This window comes from Scyliorhinus canicula, chromosome 17 (genome assembly GCF_902713615.1).
Source record: "Scyliorhinus canicula chromosome 17, sScyCan1.1, whole genome shotgun sequence".
Lineage (NCBI taxonomy): Eukaryota > Metazoa > Chordata > Chondrichthyes > Carcharhiniformes > Scyliorhinidae > Scyliorhinus > Scyliorhinus canicula.
The window spans coordinates 119959538-119981808 of NC_052162.1; the positions used below are offsets into that span (position 1 = coordinate 119959538).

Consider the following 22271-nt stretch of genomic DNA (forward strand, 5'->3'; position numbering starts at 1 on the left):
ATGGGATTCACAGCCCTGTGCGAGCTGGCAAGGCATCAACGCAGTCAGAATCGAACCTGGAACCCTGGAGCTGTGAAGCAATGTGCTATCCACAATGCTACCGTGCTGCTTTTGGATCTGTGGAATCGCATTTTCAATCATGGGAAACTGGAAATGTGGGGACTGAAAAGTCGTTCCGTTCCCCATTAGTGCTAGAAATTTATCGACGCAGTCACACCAGGGAAAGACCCTTTGGCTGCTCCAATTGTGGAAAAGGATTCACTGGCGTATCTATCATGCTGACAAACCATGTTGCAGTTGCAGTTGTACAAAACTCTGGTGCGGTCGCATTTGGAGTATTGCGTGCAGTTCTGGTTGCCACATTATAGGAAGGATGTGGAAGCATTGGAAAGGGTACAGAGGAGATTTACAAGGATGTTGCCTGGTATGGAGGAAAGATCATGTGAGGAAAGGCTGAAGGACTTGAGGCTGTTTTCGTTAGAGAGAAGAAGGTTAAGAGGTGACTTAATTGAGGCATACAAGATGATCAGAGGATTAGATAGGGTGGACTTTGAGAGCCTTTTTCCTCGGATGGTGATGTCCAGCACGAGGGGACATAGCTTTAAATTGAGGGGAGATAGATTTCGGACAGATGTCAGAGGTAGGTTCTTTACTCAGAGAGTAGTAAGGGCGTGGAATGCCCTGCCTGCAACAATAGTGGACTCGCCAACACTAAATGCATTCAAATGGTCATTGGATAGGCATATGGACGATAAGGGAATAGTGTAGAGGGACTTTAGAGGGGTTTCACAGGACGGCGCAACATCGAGGGCCGAAGGGCCTGTATTGCGCTGTAATGTTGTATGTTCTATGTTCTAAAATTCACAGTGGGGCGAGGCCGGTTACCTGCACTGATTGGGGAAAGGGATTCAGTCAGTCATCCAGAAATCGAGTTCACAATGGAAATAGGCTATTTACTTTCTCCGTGTGTGGGAAGGGATTCAGTGATTCATCCACCCTACAGACACACCAGAGAGTTCACACTGGGGAGAGGACATTAATCTGTTCCATGTGTAGTGAGGGATTTGCTCAGTTGTGAAACCTGTATTCACACCAGTGAGTTCACACTAGAGAGAGGTCATTCCCCTGCTCTGTATGTGCGTAGGGTATTCACTAACTCGGCCAACTTGCTGAGATACCAGCAAGTTCATACTGAGGAGACATTCTTCACCTGCATTGAGTGTGGGAAAGGATGCAGTAATTCAGCTAACCTGCTTTCACACCAGCGAATTCATTCTGGGGAAAGGGCATTCACCAGCTCTCTCTCTCGCTCTCTTAAAGACATCCTTTGCTCCCTCAGCTTGACACGTTTATTTGTCTGGCTAAAAGGATGGTCTCTTTCCCAATGTTCACAATTAAAGGATGGTTTCCCAAGGAGATGGCTGACTTTTAAGGCAAGAGTAAATTAATGTCAGACAGAGATTTGTCAGGTGTTGTTCTCTGCTACAGCTTAGATATATTATTTATGGTTCTGTCATAAAGAGCATTTATTATTATTTCCAGCTAGGAATGGATTTACTCAGACATCGAGCCTGCAGATACATCAGTGAGTTCACACTAGGTAGAGACCGTTCATCTGCTCTGTGTGCAGAAAAGGATTCAGTGATTCGTCCAATCTACTTGCACATCGAGTTCACACAGGGTAAAGGCGATTTATCTGCTTTGCATGTGGGAGGGGATTCACTCGAATAATCAACCTGTTGGCACACCAACAAGTTCACACCCGGCAGAGACCGTTCACTTGTATTGAGTGTGGGATCATTGGTGGGTTTCTTTCTGCTGGACTGGCCGGTCTCATGACTTTTCTTCCCATGGGCTGATGCTCATTGATCCTGGGAGAGCAGATTTCCATGGAAAAGATCTGAAAATGGTGATGAAGGAAATTTATTTTATCCTGCATAGTAAATAGTGTTCTGCTACCACAACACGTCAATCTATAATAAATACATTTGTCGTTGTTCCATTGAGTCTGCAGCACAGGGCCAGGCCAGTTGGCTCAATTGGCCTCTGTCAGTATTTATGCTCCACATGAGCCTCCACCCACCCCTCTTCATTTCCACCATCAGCATCTCCTTCTATTCCTTTCTCCCTCATGTGTGTATCTAGCTTCCCCTTCAATGTATTCATGCTGTTCACCTCAACCACTCGCTGTGGTAGTGAGTTCCACATTCTCACCACTCGCTGGATAAAGAGGTTTCTCATCAAATCCCTGTTGGATTATTGAACCCATTCATACATCTTATAGATCTCCCTCAGGTCACACTTCAGTCTTTTCTATTCAAGAAAAAAAACAGCCCCAGCCTTTCCTGAGGGTTAAATGCTGTGAGTTTTGGTATTCCTCTTGTGAATCTTTGTTGCACCTTCTATTTGACAAGGTCCCACATGGGAGACTGATAAAGAAGGTAAACACATATGGGGTCCAGACTAACGTGGCAAGTTGGGTCCAAAATTTGCTTAGTGATAGGAGACAGAGGGTGTTAGTAGAAGGCTGTTTGTGTGACTGGAGATGTCCAGCACAGGGATCAGTATTGGGTCCCTTATTGTTAGTGATAGTCCAGCAGAGGGCAGTTGAGCGGAGCTTATGATTGGCTGTTGAGGGTAAAATTTGCATAAGTGCATTGCGGTCACCGTAACTTGAAGGTGGTTTGTGGAGGAGCTGTTGGCAAGTGACAGTTAAACCTAAAACACTTCTTCAGTGTTTTCCTCCCTACCTCCTCCTCTAACCAAAAAAAAACCAAACGTTGTAAGGATCCCAACCGAGTAAAGATAAAGAGGGAGACTCGAGGGCAGGTAGACGCAGAAAGAAGTTGAACCGTGACGTCACAGCCTGCAGGTAAGTGATTGACTGGTGACTGGTAAGCAGTTTTTCTTTTCCCTGAGGTGTTATTGTGCGGAAGCAGTGGTTGCTGAGTGAGTACTTGCTGAGAAGGGGAGTAATTTTTTTTAAAAATTACTCTTGGGAGTTTCCAGCTGAATCCAGACAGAGTGACTGCTGGGTAAGTGGTAAAAATTTAAATTGTTTGCGCAGGCCCATAACAGCTGATTGCTGTTCTCGTGTGGGGCGCAGTGGTTGTTGGTTAAGTGTTTTTTTTACCTGTATTTAAGTTGGGCAGTTTCTAACCCAAAACACTACACTTGTAGTGTCCCCCACCCTTTCACCTCCTTTAACCTAAGGGGTAGAGTGAATATCAGGTAAGCTCTTCCTTTCTTTTTCTTGTTTTATCTAGAAGGGATGGCAGGGAAGGCAGGGCAATGTTCCTCCTGCAGAATGCTTGAGGTGAGGGACGCCGTCAGTGTCCCTGCTGATTTCACCTGTGGGAAGTGCACCCATCTCCAACTCCTCAGAAACCACATTAGGGAACTGGAGTTGGAGCTGGATGAACTTTGGATCATTCGGGAGGCAGAGGTGGTCATAGAAAGAAGCTTCAGGGATGTAGTTACTGAGAAGAATAAAGATAGATGGGTGACGGTGAGAGGGGCTGGGAGGAAGCGGTCAGTACAGGGATCCCCTGTGGTTGTTTCCCCTTGGTAACAAGTATACCACTTTGGATACTGTTGGGGTGGGGGGGACTTACCAGGGGTAAGCCATGGGGTACAGGTCTTTGGCACAGAGTCTGTCCCGGTTGCTCAGAAGGGAAGGGCGGAGAGGAGTAGAGCATTAGTCATTGGAGACTCCATAGTTAGGGGTATAGATAGGAGATTCTGTGGGAATGAGAGAGACTTGCGGTTGGTGTGTTGCCACCCAGGTGCCAGGGTCCATGATGTCTCGGATCGTGTTTTCGGGATCCTTAAGTGGGGGAGCAGCCCCAAGTCATGGTCCACAGAGGTACCAATGACATAGGTAGGAAAAGGGATAGGGATGTAAGGCAGGAATTCAGGGAGCGAGGGTGGAAACTTAGAGCTAGAACTAACAGAGTTATTATCTCTGGGTTGTTATCCGTGCCATGTGCTCGCAAGACGAGGAATAGGGAGAAAGAGCAGTTGAACACGTGGCTACAGGGATGGTGCAGGAGGGAGGGTTTCAGATTTCTGGATAATTGGGGCTCTTTCTGGGGTATGTGGGACCTCTACAAATGGGATGGTCTTCACCTGGACCAGTGGGGTACCAATATTCTGGGGGGGAAATTTGATAATGCTATTCGGGAGGGTTTAAACTAGTTCAGCAGGGGGTTGGGAACCTGAAGTGTAGCTCCAGTATACAGGAGGCTGAGAGAAGTGAGGTCATGAGTAAGGTTTCAAAGTTCCAGGAGTGTACTGGCAGGCAGGAAGGCAGTTTAAAGTGTGTCTACTTCAACGCCAGGAGCATCCGGAATCAGGTGGGTGAACTTGCGGCATGGGTTGGTACCTGGAACTTTCGGAGACATAGATAGAGCAGGAACAGGAATGGTTGTTGCAGGTTTCCGGGGTTTAGATATTTCAGTAAGCTCAGGGAGGGTGGTAAAAGAGGGGGAGGGGTGGCATTGTTAGTACAGTATTACCAGGGCCGAAGTTCAGCTTGCCCGGGGCGTCAGCAACCCTAGGGCCGGCGCTGAGTATTACGGTGGCAGAAAGGATGTTTGATGAGGACTCGTCTACTGAGGTAGTATGGGCTGAGGTTAGGAACAGGAAAGGAGAGGTCACACTGTTGGGAGTTTTCTATAGGCCTCCGAAAAGTTTCAGAGATGTAGAGGAAAGAATTGCAAAGATGATTCTGGATAGGAGCGAAAGTAACAGGGTAGTTGTTATGGGGGACTTTAACTTTCCAAATATTGACTGGAAACACTATAGTTTGAGTACTTTAGATGGGTCCGTTTTTGTCCAATGTGTGCAGGAGGGTTTCCTGACACAGTATGTAGATAGGCCAACGAGAGGAGAGGCCACATTGGATTTGGTACTGGATAATAAACCAGGACAGGTGTTAGATTTGGAGGTAGGTAAGCACTTTAGTGATAGTGACCACAATTCGGTGACGTTTACTTTAGTGATGGAAAGGGATAGGTATATACCGCAGGGCAAGAGTTATAGCTGGGAGAAAGACAATTATGATGCGATGAGGCAAGACTGAAGTTTCATAGGATGGGGAAGGAAACTGAAGGGGATGGGCACAATTGAAATGTGGAGCTTGTTCAAGGAACAGCTACTGCGTGTCCTTGATAAGTATGTACCTGTCAGGCAGGGAGGAAGTGGTCGAGCAAGGGAAATGTGGTTTACTAAAGTAGTTCAATCACTTGTCAAGAGGAAGAAGGAGCCTTATGTAAAGATGAGACGTGAAGGTTCAGTTAGGGCGCTCGACAGTTACAAGTTAGCTAGGCAGGACCTAAAGAGAGAGCCAAGAGCCAGGAGGGGACATGAGAAGTCTTTGGCAGGTGGGATCAAGGACAACCCTAAAGCTTTCTCTAGGTATGTCTGGAATAAAAGAATGACGAGGGAAAGAGTAGGGCCAGTCAAGGACAGTAGTGGGAAGTTGTGCGTGGAGTCCGAGGAGATAGGAGAGGTGCTAAATGAATATTTTTCGTCAGTATTCACACAGGAAAAAGACAATGTTATCGAGGAGAATACTGAGATACAGGCTACTAGACTAGAAGAGCTTGGGGTTCATAAGGAGATGAAAATAGATAAGTCACCTGGGCCGGATGGGATTTATCCTAGGATTCTCTGGGAAGCTACGGAAGAGATTGCTGAGCCTTTGGCTTTGATCTTTATGTCATCACTGTCTACAGGAATAGTGCCAGAAGACTGGAGGATAGCAAATGTTATCCCCTTGTTCAAGAAGGGGAGTAGAGACGACCCCAGTAACTATAGACCAGTAAGCCTTACTTCTGTTGTGGGCAAAGTTTTGGGAAGGTTTATAAGAGATAGGATTTTTAATAATCTGGAAAGGAATAATTTGATTAGCGATAGTCAACACGGTTTTGTGAAGGGTAGGTCGTGCCTCACAAACCTTATTGTGTTCTTTGAGAAGGTGACTAAACAGGTGGACGAGGGTAACGTAGTTGATGTGGTGTATATGGATTTCAGTAAAGCATTTGATAAGGTTCCCCATGGTAGGCTATTGCAGAAAATCCAGAGGCATGGGATTCAGGGTGATTTAGCAGTTTGGATCAGAAATTGACTAGCTGGAAGAAGACAAAGGGTGGTGTTTGATGGGAAATGCTCAGCCTGGAGTTCAGTTACTAGTGGTGTACCACAAAGATCTGTTTTGGGGCCACTGCTGTTTGTCATTTTTATAAATGACCTGGAGGAGGGCGGAGAAGGATGGGTGAGAAAATTTGCAGATGACACTAAAGTCGGCGGAGTTGTGGACAGTGCGGAAGGATGTTGCAAGTTACAGAGGGACACAGATAAGCTGCAGAGCTGGGCTGAGAGGTGGCAAATGGAGTTTAATGCAGAAAAGTGTGAGGTGATTCAATTTGGAAGGAATAACAGGAAGACAGAGTACTGGGCTAATGGTAAGATTCTTGGTAGTGTGGATGACCAGAGATCTCGGTGTCCATGTACATAAATCCCTGAAAATTGCCACCCAGGTTGATAGGGTTATTAAGAAGGCGTACGGTGTGTTAGGTTCTATTGGTAGTGGGATTGAGTTTCGGAGCCATGAGGTCATGTTGCAGCTGTACAAAACTCTGGTGCAGCCGCATTTGGAGTATTGTGTGCAGTTCTGGTCACCGCATTATAGCAAGGATGTGGAAGCAATGGAGAGGCAGAGATTTACCAGGATGTTGCCTGGTGTGGAGGGAAGATCTTATGAGGGAAGGCTGAGGGACTTGAGGCTGTTTTCGTTAGAGAGAAGGTTAAGAGGTGACTTAATTGAGGCATACAGGATGATCAGAGGATTAGATAGTGTGGAGAGTGAGAGCCTTTTTCCTCAGATAGTGATGTCCAGCACGAGGGGACATAGCTTTAAATTGAAGGGAGATAGATATAGGACAGATGTCAGAGGTAGGTTCTTTACTCAGAGAGTAGTAAAGGCGTGGAATGCCCTGCCTGCAACAGTAGTGGACTTGCCAACACTAAGGGCATTTAAATGGTTATTTGACAAACATATTGATGATAAGGGAATAGTGTAGATGAAAAATGAAATGAAAATGAAAATCGTTATCGTCACGAGTAGGCTTCAATGAAGTTACTGTGAAAAGCCCCTAGTCGCCACATTCCGGCAACTGTCCGGGGAGGCTGGTACGGGAATCGAACCGTGCTGCTAGCCTGCCTTGGTCTGCTTTAAAAACCAGCGGTTTAGCTGAGTGAGCTAAACCAGACCCTTTAGAGGGCTTTAGAGTGGACTTTCGAGTGGTTTCACAGGACGGCGCAACATTGTGGGCCGAAGGGTCTGTACTGCGCTGTAATGTTCTATGTTCTAGTGTGGGTCTGACGTGACTTTACATCAACAACCTCACAGAGACAGTATGAACCCTGTCACAGTCAATGGGGCCGGGGCCTCACAGAAAGATGAAGATGTTTCCAAAGCTGAGACTGAGCTGCTGCAAAGTTGAATTGACAAATTGGATTGGCTGGGCACACAGACACGGCCGGATACTATCCTGGGAAAGGAGTTTACAAAAGTTATCACTGTCAGTACAGGATAAAAATTCAGAATAGATCATTCTATCTTCTCTGGAACATTCTTTCCTCTCTCATTCTCCAAAGCTGTAAATCTCCATCCCACACACTCTCCCTCCATTCTCACTCTGCTGTATCTAATATTCACCTTCCCAATTCTCCTGAAGGTGCTGATTCAGGCTGATTGACAGATCCAAGCTCACTGCTTCCTGTCCTGGACATAGAGACCTGAAAATCTTCATGCAGGCTGCATCTATAAATAGATATCTGCATATTTATTGAGCTCATGATATGTGTAATATTCACAGTATTACTTGAACAGAGATACAGGGGTGATGTGAGGAAGAGCTTTAATAAACAGCGAGTAGTCATGAACGGGAACTCGCTGCCTACGAGGATGGTAGAAGTGGAGACAATCAACAATTTCCAAATTAAAATGCTTGCACTCTTGTAGGAAATAAACTGACAGGGAACGGGGATAGAGAGGGGATGGGACAGATTGGATTGTTCTACAGAGAGTCTGGACTCGAGTTATTGAATGGACTCCCTCTGTGCTGAAGGACTCTAAGACTGGAGATATATAACAGAGCTACAGTACTATATTACAAGACTACAAATAGTAAAAATTCATTTCATTACAGAATCATAAATATCATATTTAATGCATACCACATCATAAAACATCTAATCCGTATTATATCATAGCTCTTGACACATTTCTGTCCGATATTAGTTTACAGTCCTCTTCAATGTCATCCAACTCCTGGGAAACCAGCCCAGCCCTTTAATTGTGAACATTCGGAAAGAGACCATCCTTTTAGCCAGACAAATAAATGTCAAGAGGGAGTGAAGGATTTCAGAATGAACATGGTTCGATCCTGGATGTGATTAACAGCAACACCAACAGCAGAAACTGACCCGTGTAATCACTTGTGAACTTGTTGGTGTGACTGCTGGTGGGATAACTGAGAGAATCCCTTCCCACACACAGAGCAGGGAAAAGGCCTCTTCCCGGTGAGGACTCGCTGGTGCCTCTGCAGGTTTGATGAATGAGTGAATCCCTTTCCACACACAGAGCAGGTGTATGGTCTCTCCCCAGTGTGAACTCACTGGTGTGTCATGAAGTTGAATGAATTGGTGAAGCCCTTCCCACAGTCGGAACAGGTGAATGGCTCTCCCCGGTGTGAACTCGCTGATGTACCCGCAGGTTAGATGACGTTTTAGAGTGAGAGCAGCTGAACGGTCTCTCCTCAGTGTGAATCCGCTGGTGGGCTGTCAGATGCCGAGAGCTTTTGAAGCTGCTCCCAGTCAGAGCATTTAAAAGGTCTCTCATTGGTGTGAGTGACATTGTGGATTAGCAGGTGGGCTGACTGAGCGAATCCTTTCCCACACACGGAGCAGATGAACGGCCTCTCTCCAGTGTGAACTGGCTGGTGTCTATGCAGACCTAATAATCGAGTGAATCCCTTCCCACACACGGAGCAGGTGAATGGCCTCTCCCCGGTGTGAAGTCGCTGGTGTACCAGCAGGCTATTTGACTGAATGAAACTCTTCCCACACACAGAGCATCTGAACGGCTTCTCACCCGTGTGAATGCGCTGGTGTACCAGCAGGCTGGATGAATGAGTGAATCCATCCCCACATTGAGAGCAGATGAACGGCCTCTCTCCAGTGTGAACTCGCTGGTGTGCCTGCAGATGGGACAACTGAGTGAATCCCTTCCCACACTCAGTGCAGGTGAATGGCTTCTCCCCCGTGTGAACTCGCTGATGTCTCTGCAGATTAGCTAACTGAGTGAATCCCTTCCCACACTCAGTGCAGGTGAATGGCCTCTCCCCAGTGTGAACTCTCTGGTGTGTCTGCAGGTTGAATGAATCACTGAATTCCTTCCCACACTGAGAGCAGGTGAAAGGCATTTCCCCAGTATGTCCACGTTGATCAGATTCCACCAGACAGGCATCCAAATTTGTTCCCACAATTCCTGTGTTCCCACAGTTACTGCATAACAAAGGTGTCCCCAGATTCAACAGTATGTTGAAAGTTTGCTCACATATAGAAAACGGGTAGTGTTTCCCTCCATTGTAAACGGTGCAATGTTTTTCAGGCTGTGTAACTGGTTAAAGCTCTTTCCACAGTCAGTTCTCTGGAACACTCTCACTCGGGTGTGTGTGTCTCGGTGCTTTTCCAGTCACACTGATAATTAAAATCTTTTGAAGCCGTCAGAACAGAGAAACGTTTCTCCTTCTAGATTTAAAAGCTGATGATATTCTGGTCCCAGCGAATGGAGCGACTCCACCAGATCTTGATGTGACGTTTGGTTTGAGATTTCAATCTGTAGATCCTAACCTTCTGATATCCTGTAAAAGGTGTTTACAAAAGACATCACTGTCAGTCCAGGTCAGAAATTCAGAACAGACAATTCTAGTTTCTCTGGAACATTCTTTCCTCTCTCATTCCCCAAAAGGTGTAAATCTCCATCCCACACACTCTCCCTCCATTCTCACTCTGCTGTATCTAATATTCACCCTCCCAATTCTCCGGAGGGGCTGATTCATGAGGGATCCAGGCTCACTGTTTCTTGTTGAAGAGGTGAAAATCTTCATCCAAGCATCTATTGGTTAGAGATAAAGGGGGAATCTATAATAATCTTTCTTATTACAAATAGGCCTACATTAACACTGCAATGAAGTTACTGTGAAAATCCCCCAGTCGCCACTCTCCGGCACCTATTTGGCAACAGAGGGAGAATTCAGAATGTCCAATTGACCTAACAAGCAAATCTTTCGGGACTTGTGGGAGGGAACCCACGCAGACACGGGGAGAACGTGCAGACTCCGCACAGTGACCCAAGCTGGTAATCGAACCCTGGTCCTGAGTGCTGTGAAGCAACAGTGCTAACCACTATGCTGCCATGTCACCCTGAGGAAGGATTTAATTTTGGTAGCGAGTGGTCAAGACGTTGAATTTGCTGTCTACGATGGATGTGGAAGTGGAGACGAAATATTGAATTGAAAATAAAATTGACCAGTATTTGAAGGAAATTAATTTGCAGGAGAACGGGGATATCGAGGGGGGAATAGAACTGACTTGTTTGTTGGTAAGAGAATCGATATGGACTCGAGTTACTGAATGGATTTGTTCTGTGCTATAATGACTAGGACTGAAAATATATAACTACAGTATTATATTGCGCAACTAGAAATAGTAATAAATGTATTTTATTAACCATAAATAGTATTTCTATTATGTACCATATAACAGCAGATATATCTCCGGCCTATATTAATTTACTGTCTCCTTAGAAGGGGATTAAGACGCTAAAAGATTTGTTTCTTCAGGGTCGGTTTGCAGGATTGAGGGAGCTGGAAGCGAAATATGGGCTGGAACAGGGAGAAATGTTTAGGTATATGCAGGTTCGGGACTTTGCCAGGAAGGAGATACGGAGCTTCCCGGAGGAACCGGCTTCCACATTGCTGGAGGAGGTGCTGACGACAAGGGGACTGGAGAAGGGGACAGTGTCAGTGGTGTATGGAGCTATTTTGGAAAAGGATAAGGCACCACTAGAAGGGATCAAAGCAAAGTGGGAGGAAGAGCTGGGGGAGGTTATGGAGGAGGGTGTCTGGTGTGAGGTGCTCCAAAGAGTAAATGCCTCTACCTCATGTGCGAGGTTGGGGTTGATACAACTGAAGGTTGTATATAGAGCGCACCTCAAGAGGGCGAGGATGAGCCAATTTTTTGAAGGGGTAGAAGATGTGTGTGAGCGTTGCCGGGGGGGGGGGGGGGGGGGGGGGGGGGGGCCTAATCACGTTCATATGTTTTGGTCCTGTCCAAAGCTTGGGGAGTATTGGAAGGCGGTGTTTAGGGTAATTTCCAAGGTGGTGCATGTGAAGCTGGACCCGGGTCCCCGGGAGGCCATATTCGGGGTGTCGGACCAGCCAGGGTTGGAAACGGGGGCGGAGGCAGATATCATAGCCTTCGCCTCGTTGATCGCCCGAAGGCGGATCCTGTTGGGATGGAGAGCGGCCTCTCCACCCTGTGCCCTGGCGTGGCAAGGGGACATGTTGGAACACTTGAGAAGGTTAAGTTTGAACTGTGGGGAAGCTCGGAGGGGTTCTACAATTCATGGACACTATTTATTATGCACTTTCAAGAACTGGATAACATCGAACATTAGTTGGGGGGGTGGGAGGGAGGGGGGCCGTGTGTGTTAAGGATGACTATGATTCCTTTTTTTGTCATTTGTTTATGTAAACATGCGGACTGATGTTTGGGGGTTGGTGGGAGGACGGGATTGTTGTTATTGTTATGGGATTGACATATCTGTTGCTGATTATTGTTTGTTGTTGGTGGGTGTAAATTCAGGAGAAAAATTGTGAAAAAGGAGAGTAAAAATATTTTTAAAAAAATAAATTCAGAACAGACAATTGTAGTTTCTCTGGCACATTCTTTCCTTTCTCATTCCCCAAAAGCTGTGTCTCCCCGGGCTGTCCCGTTGGGGTTCTTTGCAGATATAGCGTCTCATTAGTCCACCTCATTCGCCTCATATCAGAAGCATGCCGGACAGTGGCGTGCAGAGGGGGGGGCCGACGGTGCGCTGGCCCCGGGCATCGATTGGATGGGGGCAGCAGCGTGAAGAGAACGGAGCACCTACCGCGGTCGGCCAGAGCGCGCCTGCGCACCGCGGGTGGCCAGAGCGCGCCTGCGCACCGCGGTCGGCCAGAGCGCGCCTGCGCACCGCGGGCGGCCGGCCTGCGCCGGAGTGAACAAAAAGGGCGCGAATTCTTCTCCCGAATCGATGGCAATCAATGCCACCATGGGTGAGTTTTATTTATTCTTTATCTTTATCTTTTGATCCATTTTTAAACTCTTCTCTGCACCCTCTCTATAGTTGTCAACTTTACTAAACTGTCGTGCCCAGAATTTGACATTTGGGCCAGGGGCACCCATTTGGGACAGAACCAGTATTTTATGAAGATTCATCATGGCCTCTTAACTTTTGCCCTCTTACCCTTTATACTTAAAGCCCAGGGTCCTATAAATGGGAGATTCTCAGAGACAGGGGCAGCACGGTAGCATGGTGGTTAGCATAAATGCTTCACAGCTCCAGGGTCCCAGGTTCGGTTCCCGGCTGGGTCACTGTCTGTGCGGAGTCTGCACGTCCTCCCCGTGTATGCGTGGGTTTCCTCCGGGTGCTCCGGTTTCCTCCCACAGTCCAAAGATGTGCGGGTTAGGTGGATTGGCCATGCTAAATTGCCCGTAGTGTCCTAAAAAAGTAAGGTTGGGGGGGGGGGGGGTTGCTGGGTTACGGGTATAGGGTGGATACGTGGGTTTGAGTAGGGTGATCATTGCTCGGCACAACATCGAGGGCTGAAGGGCCTGTTCTGTGCTGTACTGGTCTATGTTCTATGTTCTACTTGACTGCAAGCTGCTGGAGCTCGGATCTTGAACAGAGCTTTATATCTGGATTTGGAGACCCTTTATGCACTGGCATAGTGCACAAACAGGCCCCACATGAGCAGGGTTTTGTGAAGAAGAAGTGATCTGGAAATGTGTCGACTGTGAAAATTATATTTGTGGAAATTGGGTGAAGTAATGCCGGTGTTTGATGAGACTTGGTGCTAAAGCTTTAGAGAAATGAAGATGGAATTTGAAGATGATTTGAAGAAGTTCAACGTTTTGAAGGATATTGTGGCTGAAATGAATGCGATACGTGCTGAATGGGCTGATTGAGAAATGTGTGAGATATGTCTTTGTATCTGCTATGTGTAATTTATCGGTCATATTATTGCAATTTTCCTGTTAATTCATGTTTAATTTACGTTGATTTCGGTGTGATTGCTAATATAAAAGTGAAGTCTTGTATATTGGTCTTAGTTGGGTTGTTTGTAGTTTGTTTCCACAAGGGTCATAACAGTATTTCCATGATGTTGCTGCTCGTATCCTTCTCCATGGGGGTTGCAGAGGAGGGAGGCACAACTTTCGAGACATAACATCTCACCCATTGCTGCAAAGCAAAATGACTGAAGAAGAGAACAATATCCCTAGAATCCCAGCGCTAAGGGGAAATTGACTAACTCTTACAGCGCAATTTAACCTCAGGCAGCCGTCCTATACCTTAGAGATGCCCTAGAGGCAGCTTGGGGCCTGTCGTGAAGGTGAGTGAGTGCCTTTAAATTTGCTTATCTTTCACCGGGAGCAGGGTTTGAGGGAATATCAGGTAAGCTCTTTGTTTCTTTTTCTTCTTCTTGTTTTTTTTTAAATCTAGAGGTGATGTCAGGGAAGGCAGTACAATGCTCCTCCTGCAGAATGTTTGAGGTCAGGGACGCCGTCAGTGTCCCTGCTGATTTCATCTGTGGGAAGTGCACCCAACTCCAGCTCCTCAAAAACCGTGTTAGAGACCTGGAGCTTGAGCTGGATAAACTTCGGATCATTCGGGAGGCAGAGGGGGTCATAGATAGGAGCTTCAGGGAAGTAGTTACACCAAAGACTGGAGATAGATGGGTAACTGTAAGAGGGACTGGGAAGAAGCAGTCAGTGCAGGGACCCCCTGCGGTCGTTCCCCTGAGTAACAAGTATACCGTTTTGGATACTTGTGGGGGGGACGACTTACCAGGGGTAAGCCATGGGGTACGGGCCTCTGGCACGGAGTCTGTCTCTGTTGCTCAGAAGGGAAGGGGGGAAAGGAGTAGAACATTAGTAATTGGGGACTCAATAGTCAGGGACACAGATAGGAGATTTTGTGGGAGCGAGAGAGACTCACGTTTGGTATGTTGCCTCCCAGGTGCAAGGGTACGTGATGTCTCGGATCGTGTTTTCCGGGTCCTTAAGGGGGAGGGGGAGCAGCCCCAAGTCGTAGTCCACATTGGCACTAACGACATAGGTAGGAAAGGGGACAAGGATGTCAGGCAGGCCTTTAGGGAGCTAGGATGGAAGCGCAGAGCGAGAACAAACAGAGTTGTTATCTCTGGATTGTTGCCCGTGCCACGTGATAGTGAGATGAGGAATAGGGAGAGAGAGCAATTAAACACGTGGCTACAGGGATGGTGCAGGCGGGAGGGATTCAGATTTCTGGATAACTGGGGCTCTTTCTGGGGAAGGTGGGACCTCTATAGACAGGATGATCTACATCTGAACCTGAGGGGCACCAATATCCTGGGGGGGAGATTTGTTAGTGCTCTTTGGGGGGGGTTTAAACTAATTCAGCAGGGGCATGGGAACCTGGATTGTAGTTTTGGGGTACGGGAGATTGAGAGTATAGAGGTCAGGAGCACAGATTTGACTTTGCAGGAGGGTGCCAGTGTTCAGGTAGGTGGTTTGAAGTGTGTCTACTTCAATGCCAGGAGGATACGAAATAAGGTAGGGGAACTGGCAGCATGGGTTGGTACCTGGGACTTTGATGTTGTGGCCATTTCAGAGGCATTGATAGAGCAGGGACAGGAATGGTTGTTGCAGGTTCCGGGGTTTAGGTGTTTTAGTAAGCTCAGAGAAGGGGGCAAAAGAGGGGGAGGTGTGGCGCTGCTTGTCAAGGAGAGTATTACAGTGGCGGAAAGGATGCTAGATGGGGACTCTTCTTCCGAGGTAATATGGGCTGAGGTTAGAAACAGGAAAGGAGAGGTCACCCTGTTGGGAGTTTTCTATAGGCCACCTAATAGTTCTAGGGATGTAGAGGAAAGGATGGCGAAGATGATTCTGGAAAAGAGCGAAAGTAACAGGGTAGTTGTTATGGGAGACTTTAACTTTCCAAATATTGACTGGAAAAGATATAGTTCGAGTACACTAGATGGGTCGTTCTTTGTACAATGTGTGCAGGAGGGTTTCCTGACACAATATGTTGACAGGCCAACAAGAGGCGAGGCCACATTGGATTTGGTTTTGGGTAATGAACCAGGCCAGGTGTTAGATCTGGAGGTAGGTGAGCACTTTGGAAACAGTGACCACAATTCGGTGACCTTTACGTTAGTGATGGAAAGGGATAAGTATACCCCGCAGGGCAAGAGTTATAGCTGGGGGAAGGGCAATTATGATGCCATTAGACATGACTTAGGATGTGTAGGTTGGAGAAGTAGGCTGCAAGGGTTGGGCACACTGGATATGTGGAGCTTGTTCAAGGAACAGCTATTGCATGTTCTTGATAAGTACGTACCAGTCAGGCAGGGAGGAAGGGGTCGAGCGAGGGAACCGTGGTTTACCAAAGAAGTGGAATCTCTTGTTAAGAGGAAGAAGGAGGCCTATGTGAAGATGAGGCATGAAGTTTCAGTTGGGGCGCTTGATAGTTACAAGGAAGCGAGGAAGGATCTAAAGAGAGAGCTAAGACGAGCAAGGAGAGGACATGAGAAGTCTTTGGCAGGTAGGATCAAGGAAAACCCAAAAGCTTTCTATAGATATGTCAGGAATAAAAGAATGACTAGGGTAAGAGTAGGGCCAGTCAAGGACAGTGGTGGGAAGTTGTGTGTGGAGGCTGAGGAGATAAGCAAGATACCAAATGAATACTTTTCGTCAGTATTCACTCAGGAAAAAGATAATATTGTGGAGGAGAATTTTGAGACCCAGGCTATTAGAATAGATGGCATTGAGGTGCGTAGGGAAGAAGTGTTGGCAATTCTGGACAAGGTGAAAATAGATAAGTCCCCGGGGCCTGATGGGATTTATCCTAGGATTCTCTGGGAAGCCAGGGAAGAGATTGTTGAGCCTTTGGCTTTGATTTTTAGGTCATCATTGGCTACAGGAATAGTGCCAGAGGACTGGAGGATAGCAAATGTGGTCCCTTTGTTCAAGAAGGGGAGTAGAGATAACCCCAGTAACTATAGGCCGGTGAGCCTAATGTCTGTGGTGGATAAAGTCTTGGAGAGGATTATAAAAGATACAATTTATAATCATCTAGATAGGAATAATATGATTAGGGATAGTCAGCATGGTTTTGTGAAGGGTAGGTCATGCCTCACAAACCTTATCGAGTTCTTTGAGAAGGTGACTGAACAGGTAGACGAGGGTAGAGCAGTTGATGTGGTGTATATGGATTTCAGTAAAGCGTTTGATAAGGTTCCCCACGGTCGGCAATTGCAGAAAATACGGAGGCTGGGGATTGAGGGTGATTTAGAGATGTGGATCAGAAATTGGCTAGTTGAAAGAAGACAGAGAGTGGTAGTTGATGGGAAATGTTCAGAATGGAGTTCAGTTACGAGTGGCGTACCACAAGGATCTGTTCTGGGGCCGTTGCTGTTTGTCATTTTTATAAATGACCTAGAGGAGGGCGCAGAAGGATGGGTGAGTAAACTTGCAGACGACACTAAAGTCGGTGGAGTTGTAGACAGTGCGGAAGGATGTTGCAGGTTACAGAGGGACATAGATACGCTGCAGAGCTGGGCTGAGAGGTGGCAAATGGAGTTTAATGTGGAGAAGTGTGAGGTGATTCACTTTGGAAAGAATAACAGGAATGCGGAATATTTGGCTAATGGTAAAATTCTTGGTAGTGTGGATGAGCAGAGGGATCTCGGTGTCCATGTACATAGATCCCTGAAAGTTGCCACCCAGGTTGATAGGGTTGTGAAGAAGGCCTATGGTGTGTTGGCCTTTATTGGTAGAGGGATTGAGTTCCGGAGCCATGAGGTCATGTTGCAGTTATACAAAACTCTAGTATGGCCGCATTTGGAGTATTGCGCACAGTTCTGGTCGCCTCATTATAGGAAGGACGTGGAAGCTTTGGAACGGGTGCAGAGGAGATTTACCAGGATGTTGCCTGGTATGGAGGGAAAATCTTATGAGGAAAGGCTGATGGACTTGAGGTTGTTTTCGTTAGAGAGAAGAAGGTTAAGAGGTGACTTAATAGAGGCATACAAAATGATCAGAGGGTTAGATAGGGTGGACAGCGAGAGCCTTCTCCCGCGGATGGAGGTGGCTAGCACGAGGGGACATAGCCTTAAATTGAGGGGTAATAGATATAGGACAGAGGTCAGAGGTGGGTTTTTTACGCAAAGAGTGGTGAGGCCGTGGAATGCCCTACCTGCAACAGTAGTGAACTCGCCAACATTGAGGGCATTAAAAAGTTTATTGGATAAGCATATGGATGATAAGGGCATAGTGTAGGTTAGATGGCCTTTAGTTTTTTTCCATGTCGGTGCAACATCGAGGGCCGAAGGGCCTGTACTGCGCTGTATCGTTCTATGTTCTAAAGATAAAGAGGTCAGTGAATAGCTCTAGAACGGGTGCAACTACGTTTTCTATAGGTTTTTTGGTGATATTTAATGAAATATTTACGTGGGGCTTTGGGGCATACAATCAAGATTTGCCCCGGGCATCACCAGACCTCTGCACGCCACTGATGCCGGAGCTTGGGAGAAATTATACCGGGATTGGTAAAACCTGGTGAACACCCCTGAGAGATGGGACCCTGCCCTCTTTCATTGTTCTGTAAGTATGGCGTACATATCTATCCCCGCGATATCTTCCGTCGATTTCCCCCGCGTCTCGTTCTGCTTAATTATCCATGCTGCCGCCTCCGTTATATTAAAGAGCACTGATCTCAGGGGTATTCCCCCTTTTGCATCGATTGGTACATGGGCAAACACCCAACAGCTAGAGACATCGATGCCTTTCGCATATGCATATGACATGTACAAGTAGGTATTTACATGCAAGTCCCGTTAATTCTGTGCTGGGAGTCTATTCCCGGTTACTACCATCAAACATATTATCATTATTACAGCAAACATCATGGGTCTTCTGCAGCTCTTCGGAATTTTGGTTGTGTGGAGTTATCGGATTTGAACATAAATACATATTTTTACTCTCGGTATACTTTTAATTGTGTCCAATGTTTCCATGATCCCATACCCTCTATGTCCACACATACACAGGTATCCCCACTGATCAGAACTTGGTGCGGTCCCGTCCATCTGGGGGCGATCCCAGGCTTTTCAGGTAGCACCTTTACCATCACCTTCGTCCCTGCTGTAGGGACATCAGGGAATGCGGTCCAGAAAATGTCCAGATTTTTATCCTCCGTCTCCTGTCCAGTCCACACTGGCTGCCGCATTTCCTTTCACTGATTACTGATCTCTAATATGTATCTACGCGTCCTGTCCCTTATCGGACTATTTCTTCTCCCCTGTTATTATTCCCTGTGCACATCTACCCATTGCTGCTGTTTCTCCCCTAGAGCCTTTGTCATGGCAGTTTTTAGGGTCCTATTCATCTGCTCTACTGAGCTTTGGGAATGGTAAGGGATGTGGAATTTTTGTTTGATCCCCATCCACTCACATGTTTTCTTCATTACTCTTCCAGTAAAGTATGTTCCTTGGTCCGAATCTAGTTGCAAGGGTACCCCCCCAGTGAGGAATCACGTCCTTGGCTAATATTCATGCCACGGTTGTGGCCATACAGTCACGGGTTTGGGATGCCTCCACCCATCTGGTCAATTATTACGAGGCAGTATCGTTTTCCCCGGCTCGTGGGTTGTGATCCAGTAAAATCAATTTGGAGATTCTCCCAGGGTCCCTTTGGTCTCGGCTGATTTGCCACCCAGATCTTTACGGGGTGCCCCGGGTTGTACTGCGCATATGGGATGCATCTCTGACAGTGCTTAGCTATATCTCTCTCCATTCCTGGCCACCACCATTCCTTTCCGATTAAGTGCATCATAGCCTCCATTGGTCCATTCCATGGTGTTATTCAAAGAGGATGTGCCTGATGCAGGCAGGGGCAATTACCTTTCCATCCTTCCTCAAGATCCCTTTCTTATCTGGCTCCCCCCCCCCCCCCACTTTTTTAAATCCCATTCGTTCTTTTCTTCCCTTGATATGTCTTTGTGTGATAGTTCAACACTGATGTCTTCTCCCTGGGCACTTTTGACGGGAATTGTTCCAGGGCAATTTGGGCTGCCTTGTCTGCTGCTTCATTATCTTTTTGTTGGGGTGTCTCTACCTTCTGGTGGGCCTTAATGTTTATCACTGCTACCTGTCTTGGTAACCTTGTGGCTTCCAATAAGGCTTCTATACGCTGTTGTTGTTTTATCCTATCTCCTCCAGAAATGACAAAGCCCCTCCCATGCCATGCTGTCATATAGTTGTGCACGACCCCAAAGACATACCTACTATCTGTGTATATGTTCACCATCTTTTCCTTGGCCATGATCAGGGCCTGAGTGAAAGCCACCAATTCAGCCACCTCTGCTCACAGTGCTCCTTCCAGCCTTCCCGAGAGGACTGTTCTTAATTTGTCATCTACTACTGCCCATCTGGTTCATGGGGACCATTGACATATTTTCTAGATCCATCTACATCCAGGTGAATTCTGGGGTTTCTAGTCTTCTTCCACTATCATTCCACTTACCTCCTCATCTATCTCAGAGTGTACATAGGACTCTCCTGTGTATGATTCCTTCTGCAGGGTTTTCCCCGGTGTCCTTTATGATGACCACTGATCTATCATTAGGAATTAAGTAAGAAGTCTTACAACACCAGGTTAAAGTCCAACCGGTTTGTTTCAAATCACTAGCTTTCGGAGCACTCCTCCTTCCTCAGGTGAAGGAGCTGAACTTTCCTCAGCTGAAGGTGAACTTTCAACTGAGGAAGGAGCTGTGCTCCGAAAGCTAGTTGGACTTGAACCAGGGTTGTCAGACTTCTGACTGTGCCCACCCCAGTCCAACGCCGGCATCCCAAATCATTAGGAATGAAGACTGTTTCCCAGTGGGTCTGTCGTAGGTTTGAGACTGATCTGAGCTTACTGTTGTTCAACATTTCTACAATGGGATGCCGGGTGTGTAAGATGATACCTCCGGTCATTACTGTAGGTTCGCTGACCCTGACCGCCCAATGCTGCGCAGTCCAGAGCTGCCACACAGCGAGATAAGCCCGGCACTACGGGTGAATGTCGTGTTGAGTAATATGCCACTGGTCTTCCCCTGTCCCCTTGGAGTTGGGTCACTACTGCGGCACAGAACTCACCTTCGTTCCTGCAATGTATGTGGATCGGCTTTTTGGGGTCTGGTGGACCGAGGCCGGGGGGTGAAGTAAATGCTTGTTTTAACTTTCCGCCTCTTCTTCCTGTTCCGGACCTCAGTCGATGGAGCAGTGATTCCTATTGGCTGATTGCGGCAGGGCATGGACATCTTGTGACGTCACAATATGGAAGTGACAGCTTGAGCTTCAGAGTGATTCCTATTGGCTGATTCATACAGGCCTGCGTTGTGACGAGACAGGAATGGAGGGGTGTTCGTTGTCAGTTTGGGACAAACAAAATGCTGCGGATTGGAAACCAGTTCAGTGCGTCCGGCGGTGAAAGCCCCGCCTACCCTCACGTGGGGCCCGAATCCATCTCCTATTGGCTAAAAGAACAATGGCAACCTGGGGAGGACCGGAAATACGCTGGGCCGCCAGCAAATCAGGATCCGGACTTTGTGTTAATGGCTGCAGGGAGCTTCCTCCGTTGTCTGCCCAGCAAAGCTGCTGCTTCTCTGTGAGTGAAGATTGAACTTCACAGACTGAAACTGCCTCCTGTCTCCAACATCTGGGAGTAAAACACTTTCTTTTCGTCCCCTTTCCATTTCTTTTCAAATTCTGGCCTTCAATTGCTTTCAAAAAAATCAATTTAAAGTATCCAATTATTTCCTTATTCCACTTAATGGGCAATTTGGCATGGCCAATTCACCTACCCTACACATCTTTGGGCTGTGGGGGCAACACCCACGCAGACATGGGGATAATGTGCAAACCCCACACGTCTAGTGACCTGAGGTCCCAGGATCGAACCTGGGACCTCAGCGCTGTGAGGCAGCAATGCGGTCCACTGTCACCGTGTCACCCCTGACCTTCAATTGTTGACTTATTTAATTGTTGACTTATTTAAATCCCCAGGCCTCCGTGGGAGGCAAGGGAGGAGATTGAAGAGGATCTGACAATTTTCAAATCTTCTCTGGTCACAGGAGCAGAGCTTTATAGAACAGTACAGCACAGAACAGGCCCTTCGGCCCTCGATGTTGTGCCGAGCAATGATCACCCTACTTAAACCCACGTAACCCGTATACCCGTAACCCAACAATCCCCCCCATTAACCTTACACTAAGGGCAATTTAGCATGGCCAATCCACCTAACCCGCACATCTTTGGACTGTGGGAGGAAACCGGAACACCCGGAGGAAACCCACGCACACACGGGGAGGACGTGCAGACTCCACACAGACAGTGACCCAGCCGGGAATCGAACCTGGGACCCTGGAGCTGTGAAGCATTGATGCTAACCACCATGCTACCGTGAGGCCCCTAGCTAGAGGACAGGAGGACAGATAATGTGGCACCATCATTCAAGAAGAGAAGTAAGAAAATGCCAGGAAATTACAGACCAGTGAGTCTAACTTCAGTGTGTGGAGATGCCGGCGTTGGACTGGGGTGAGCACAGTAAGAAGTCTTACAACACCAAGTTAAAATCCAACAGATTTGTTTAGAATCACTAGCTTTCGGAGGTAGAATCACTTAGTGGGCAAACTTTTCCGTGCAAGGGCCACATTCAGAAATTCACAATTTTAAATGGCCGCATAGTATATTAAGTAAAATAATTACTTCACCCGGTTATGATTCTGGGCGCCTCATATAGAACATAGAACAGTACAGCACAGAACAGGCCCTTCGGCCCTCGATGTTGTGCCGAGCAATGATCACCCTACTCAAGTCAACGTATCCACCCTATACCAGTAACCCAACAGC

General features: G+C 47.1%; 2 protein-coding genes across 2 annotated transcripts in view; one reads left to right on the plus strand and one right to left on the minus strand.

Annotated features, from left to right (window-relative positions):
- Positions 1 to 22271, plus strand: part of LOC119951771 (zinc finger protein 721-like) — a gene marked incomplete at its 5' end in the record, with an annotated part of 158164 nt that overhangs the window by 24446 nt on the left and 111447 nt on the right. The window lies entirely within an intron of this gene.
- Positions 8219 to 20852, minus strand: LOC119951842 (gastrula zinc finger protein XlCGF49.1-like). The gene is made up of 2 exons (XM_038775218.1): positions 20517 to 20852; positions 8219 to 9932 (listed from the first exon to the last, which is right to left on the minus strand). Exon 2 carries the CDS (start codon positions 9489 to 9491, stop codon positions 8826 to 8828), a length of 666 nt encoding a protein of 221 aa, XP_038631146.1. The 5' UTR covers positions 9492 to 9932; positions 20517 to 20852; the 3' UTR covers positions 8219 to 8825.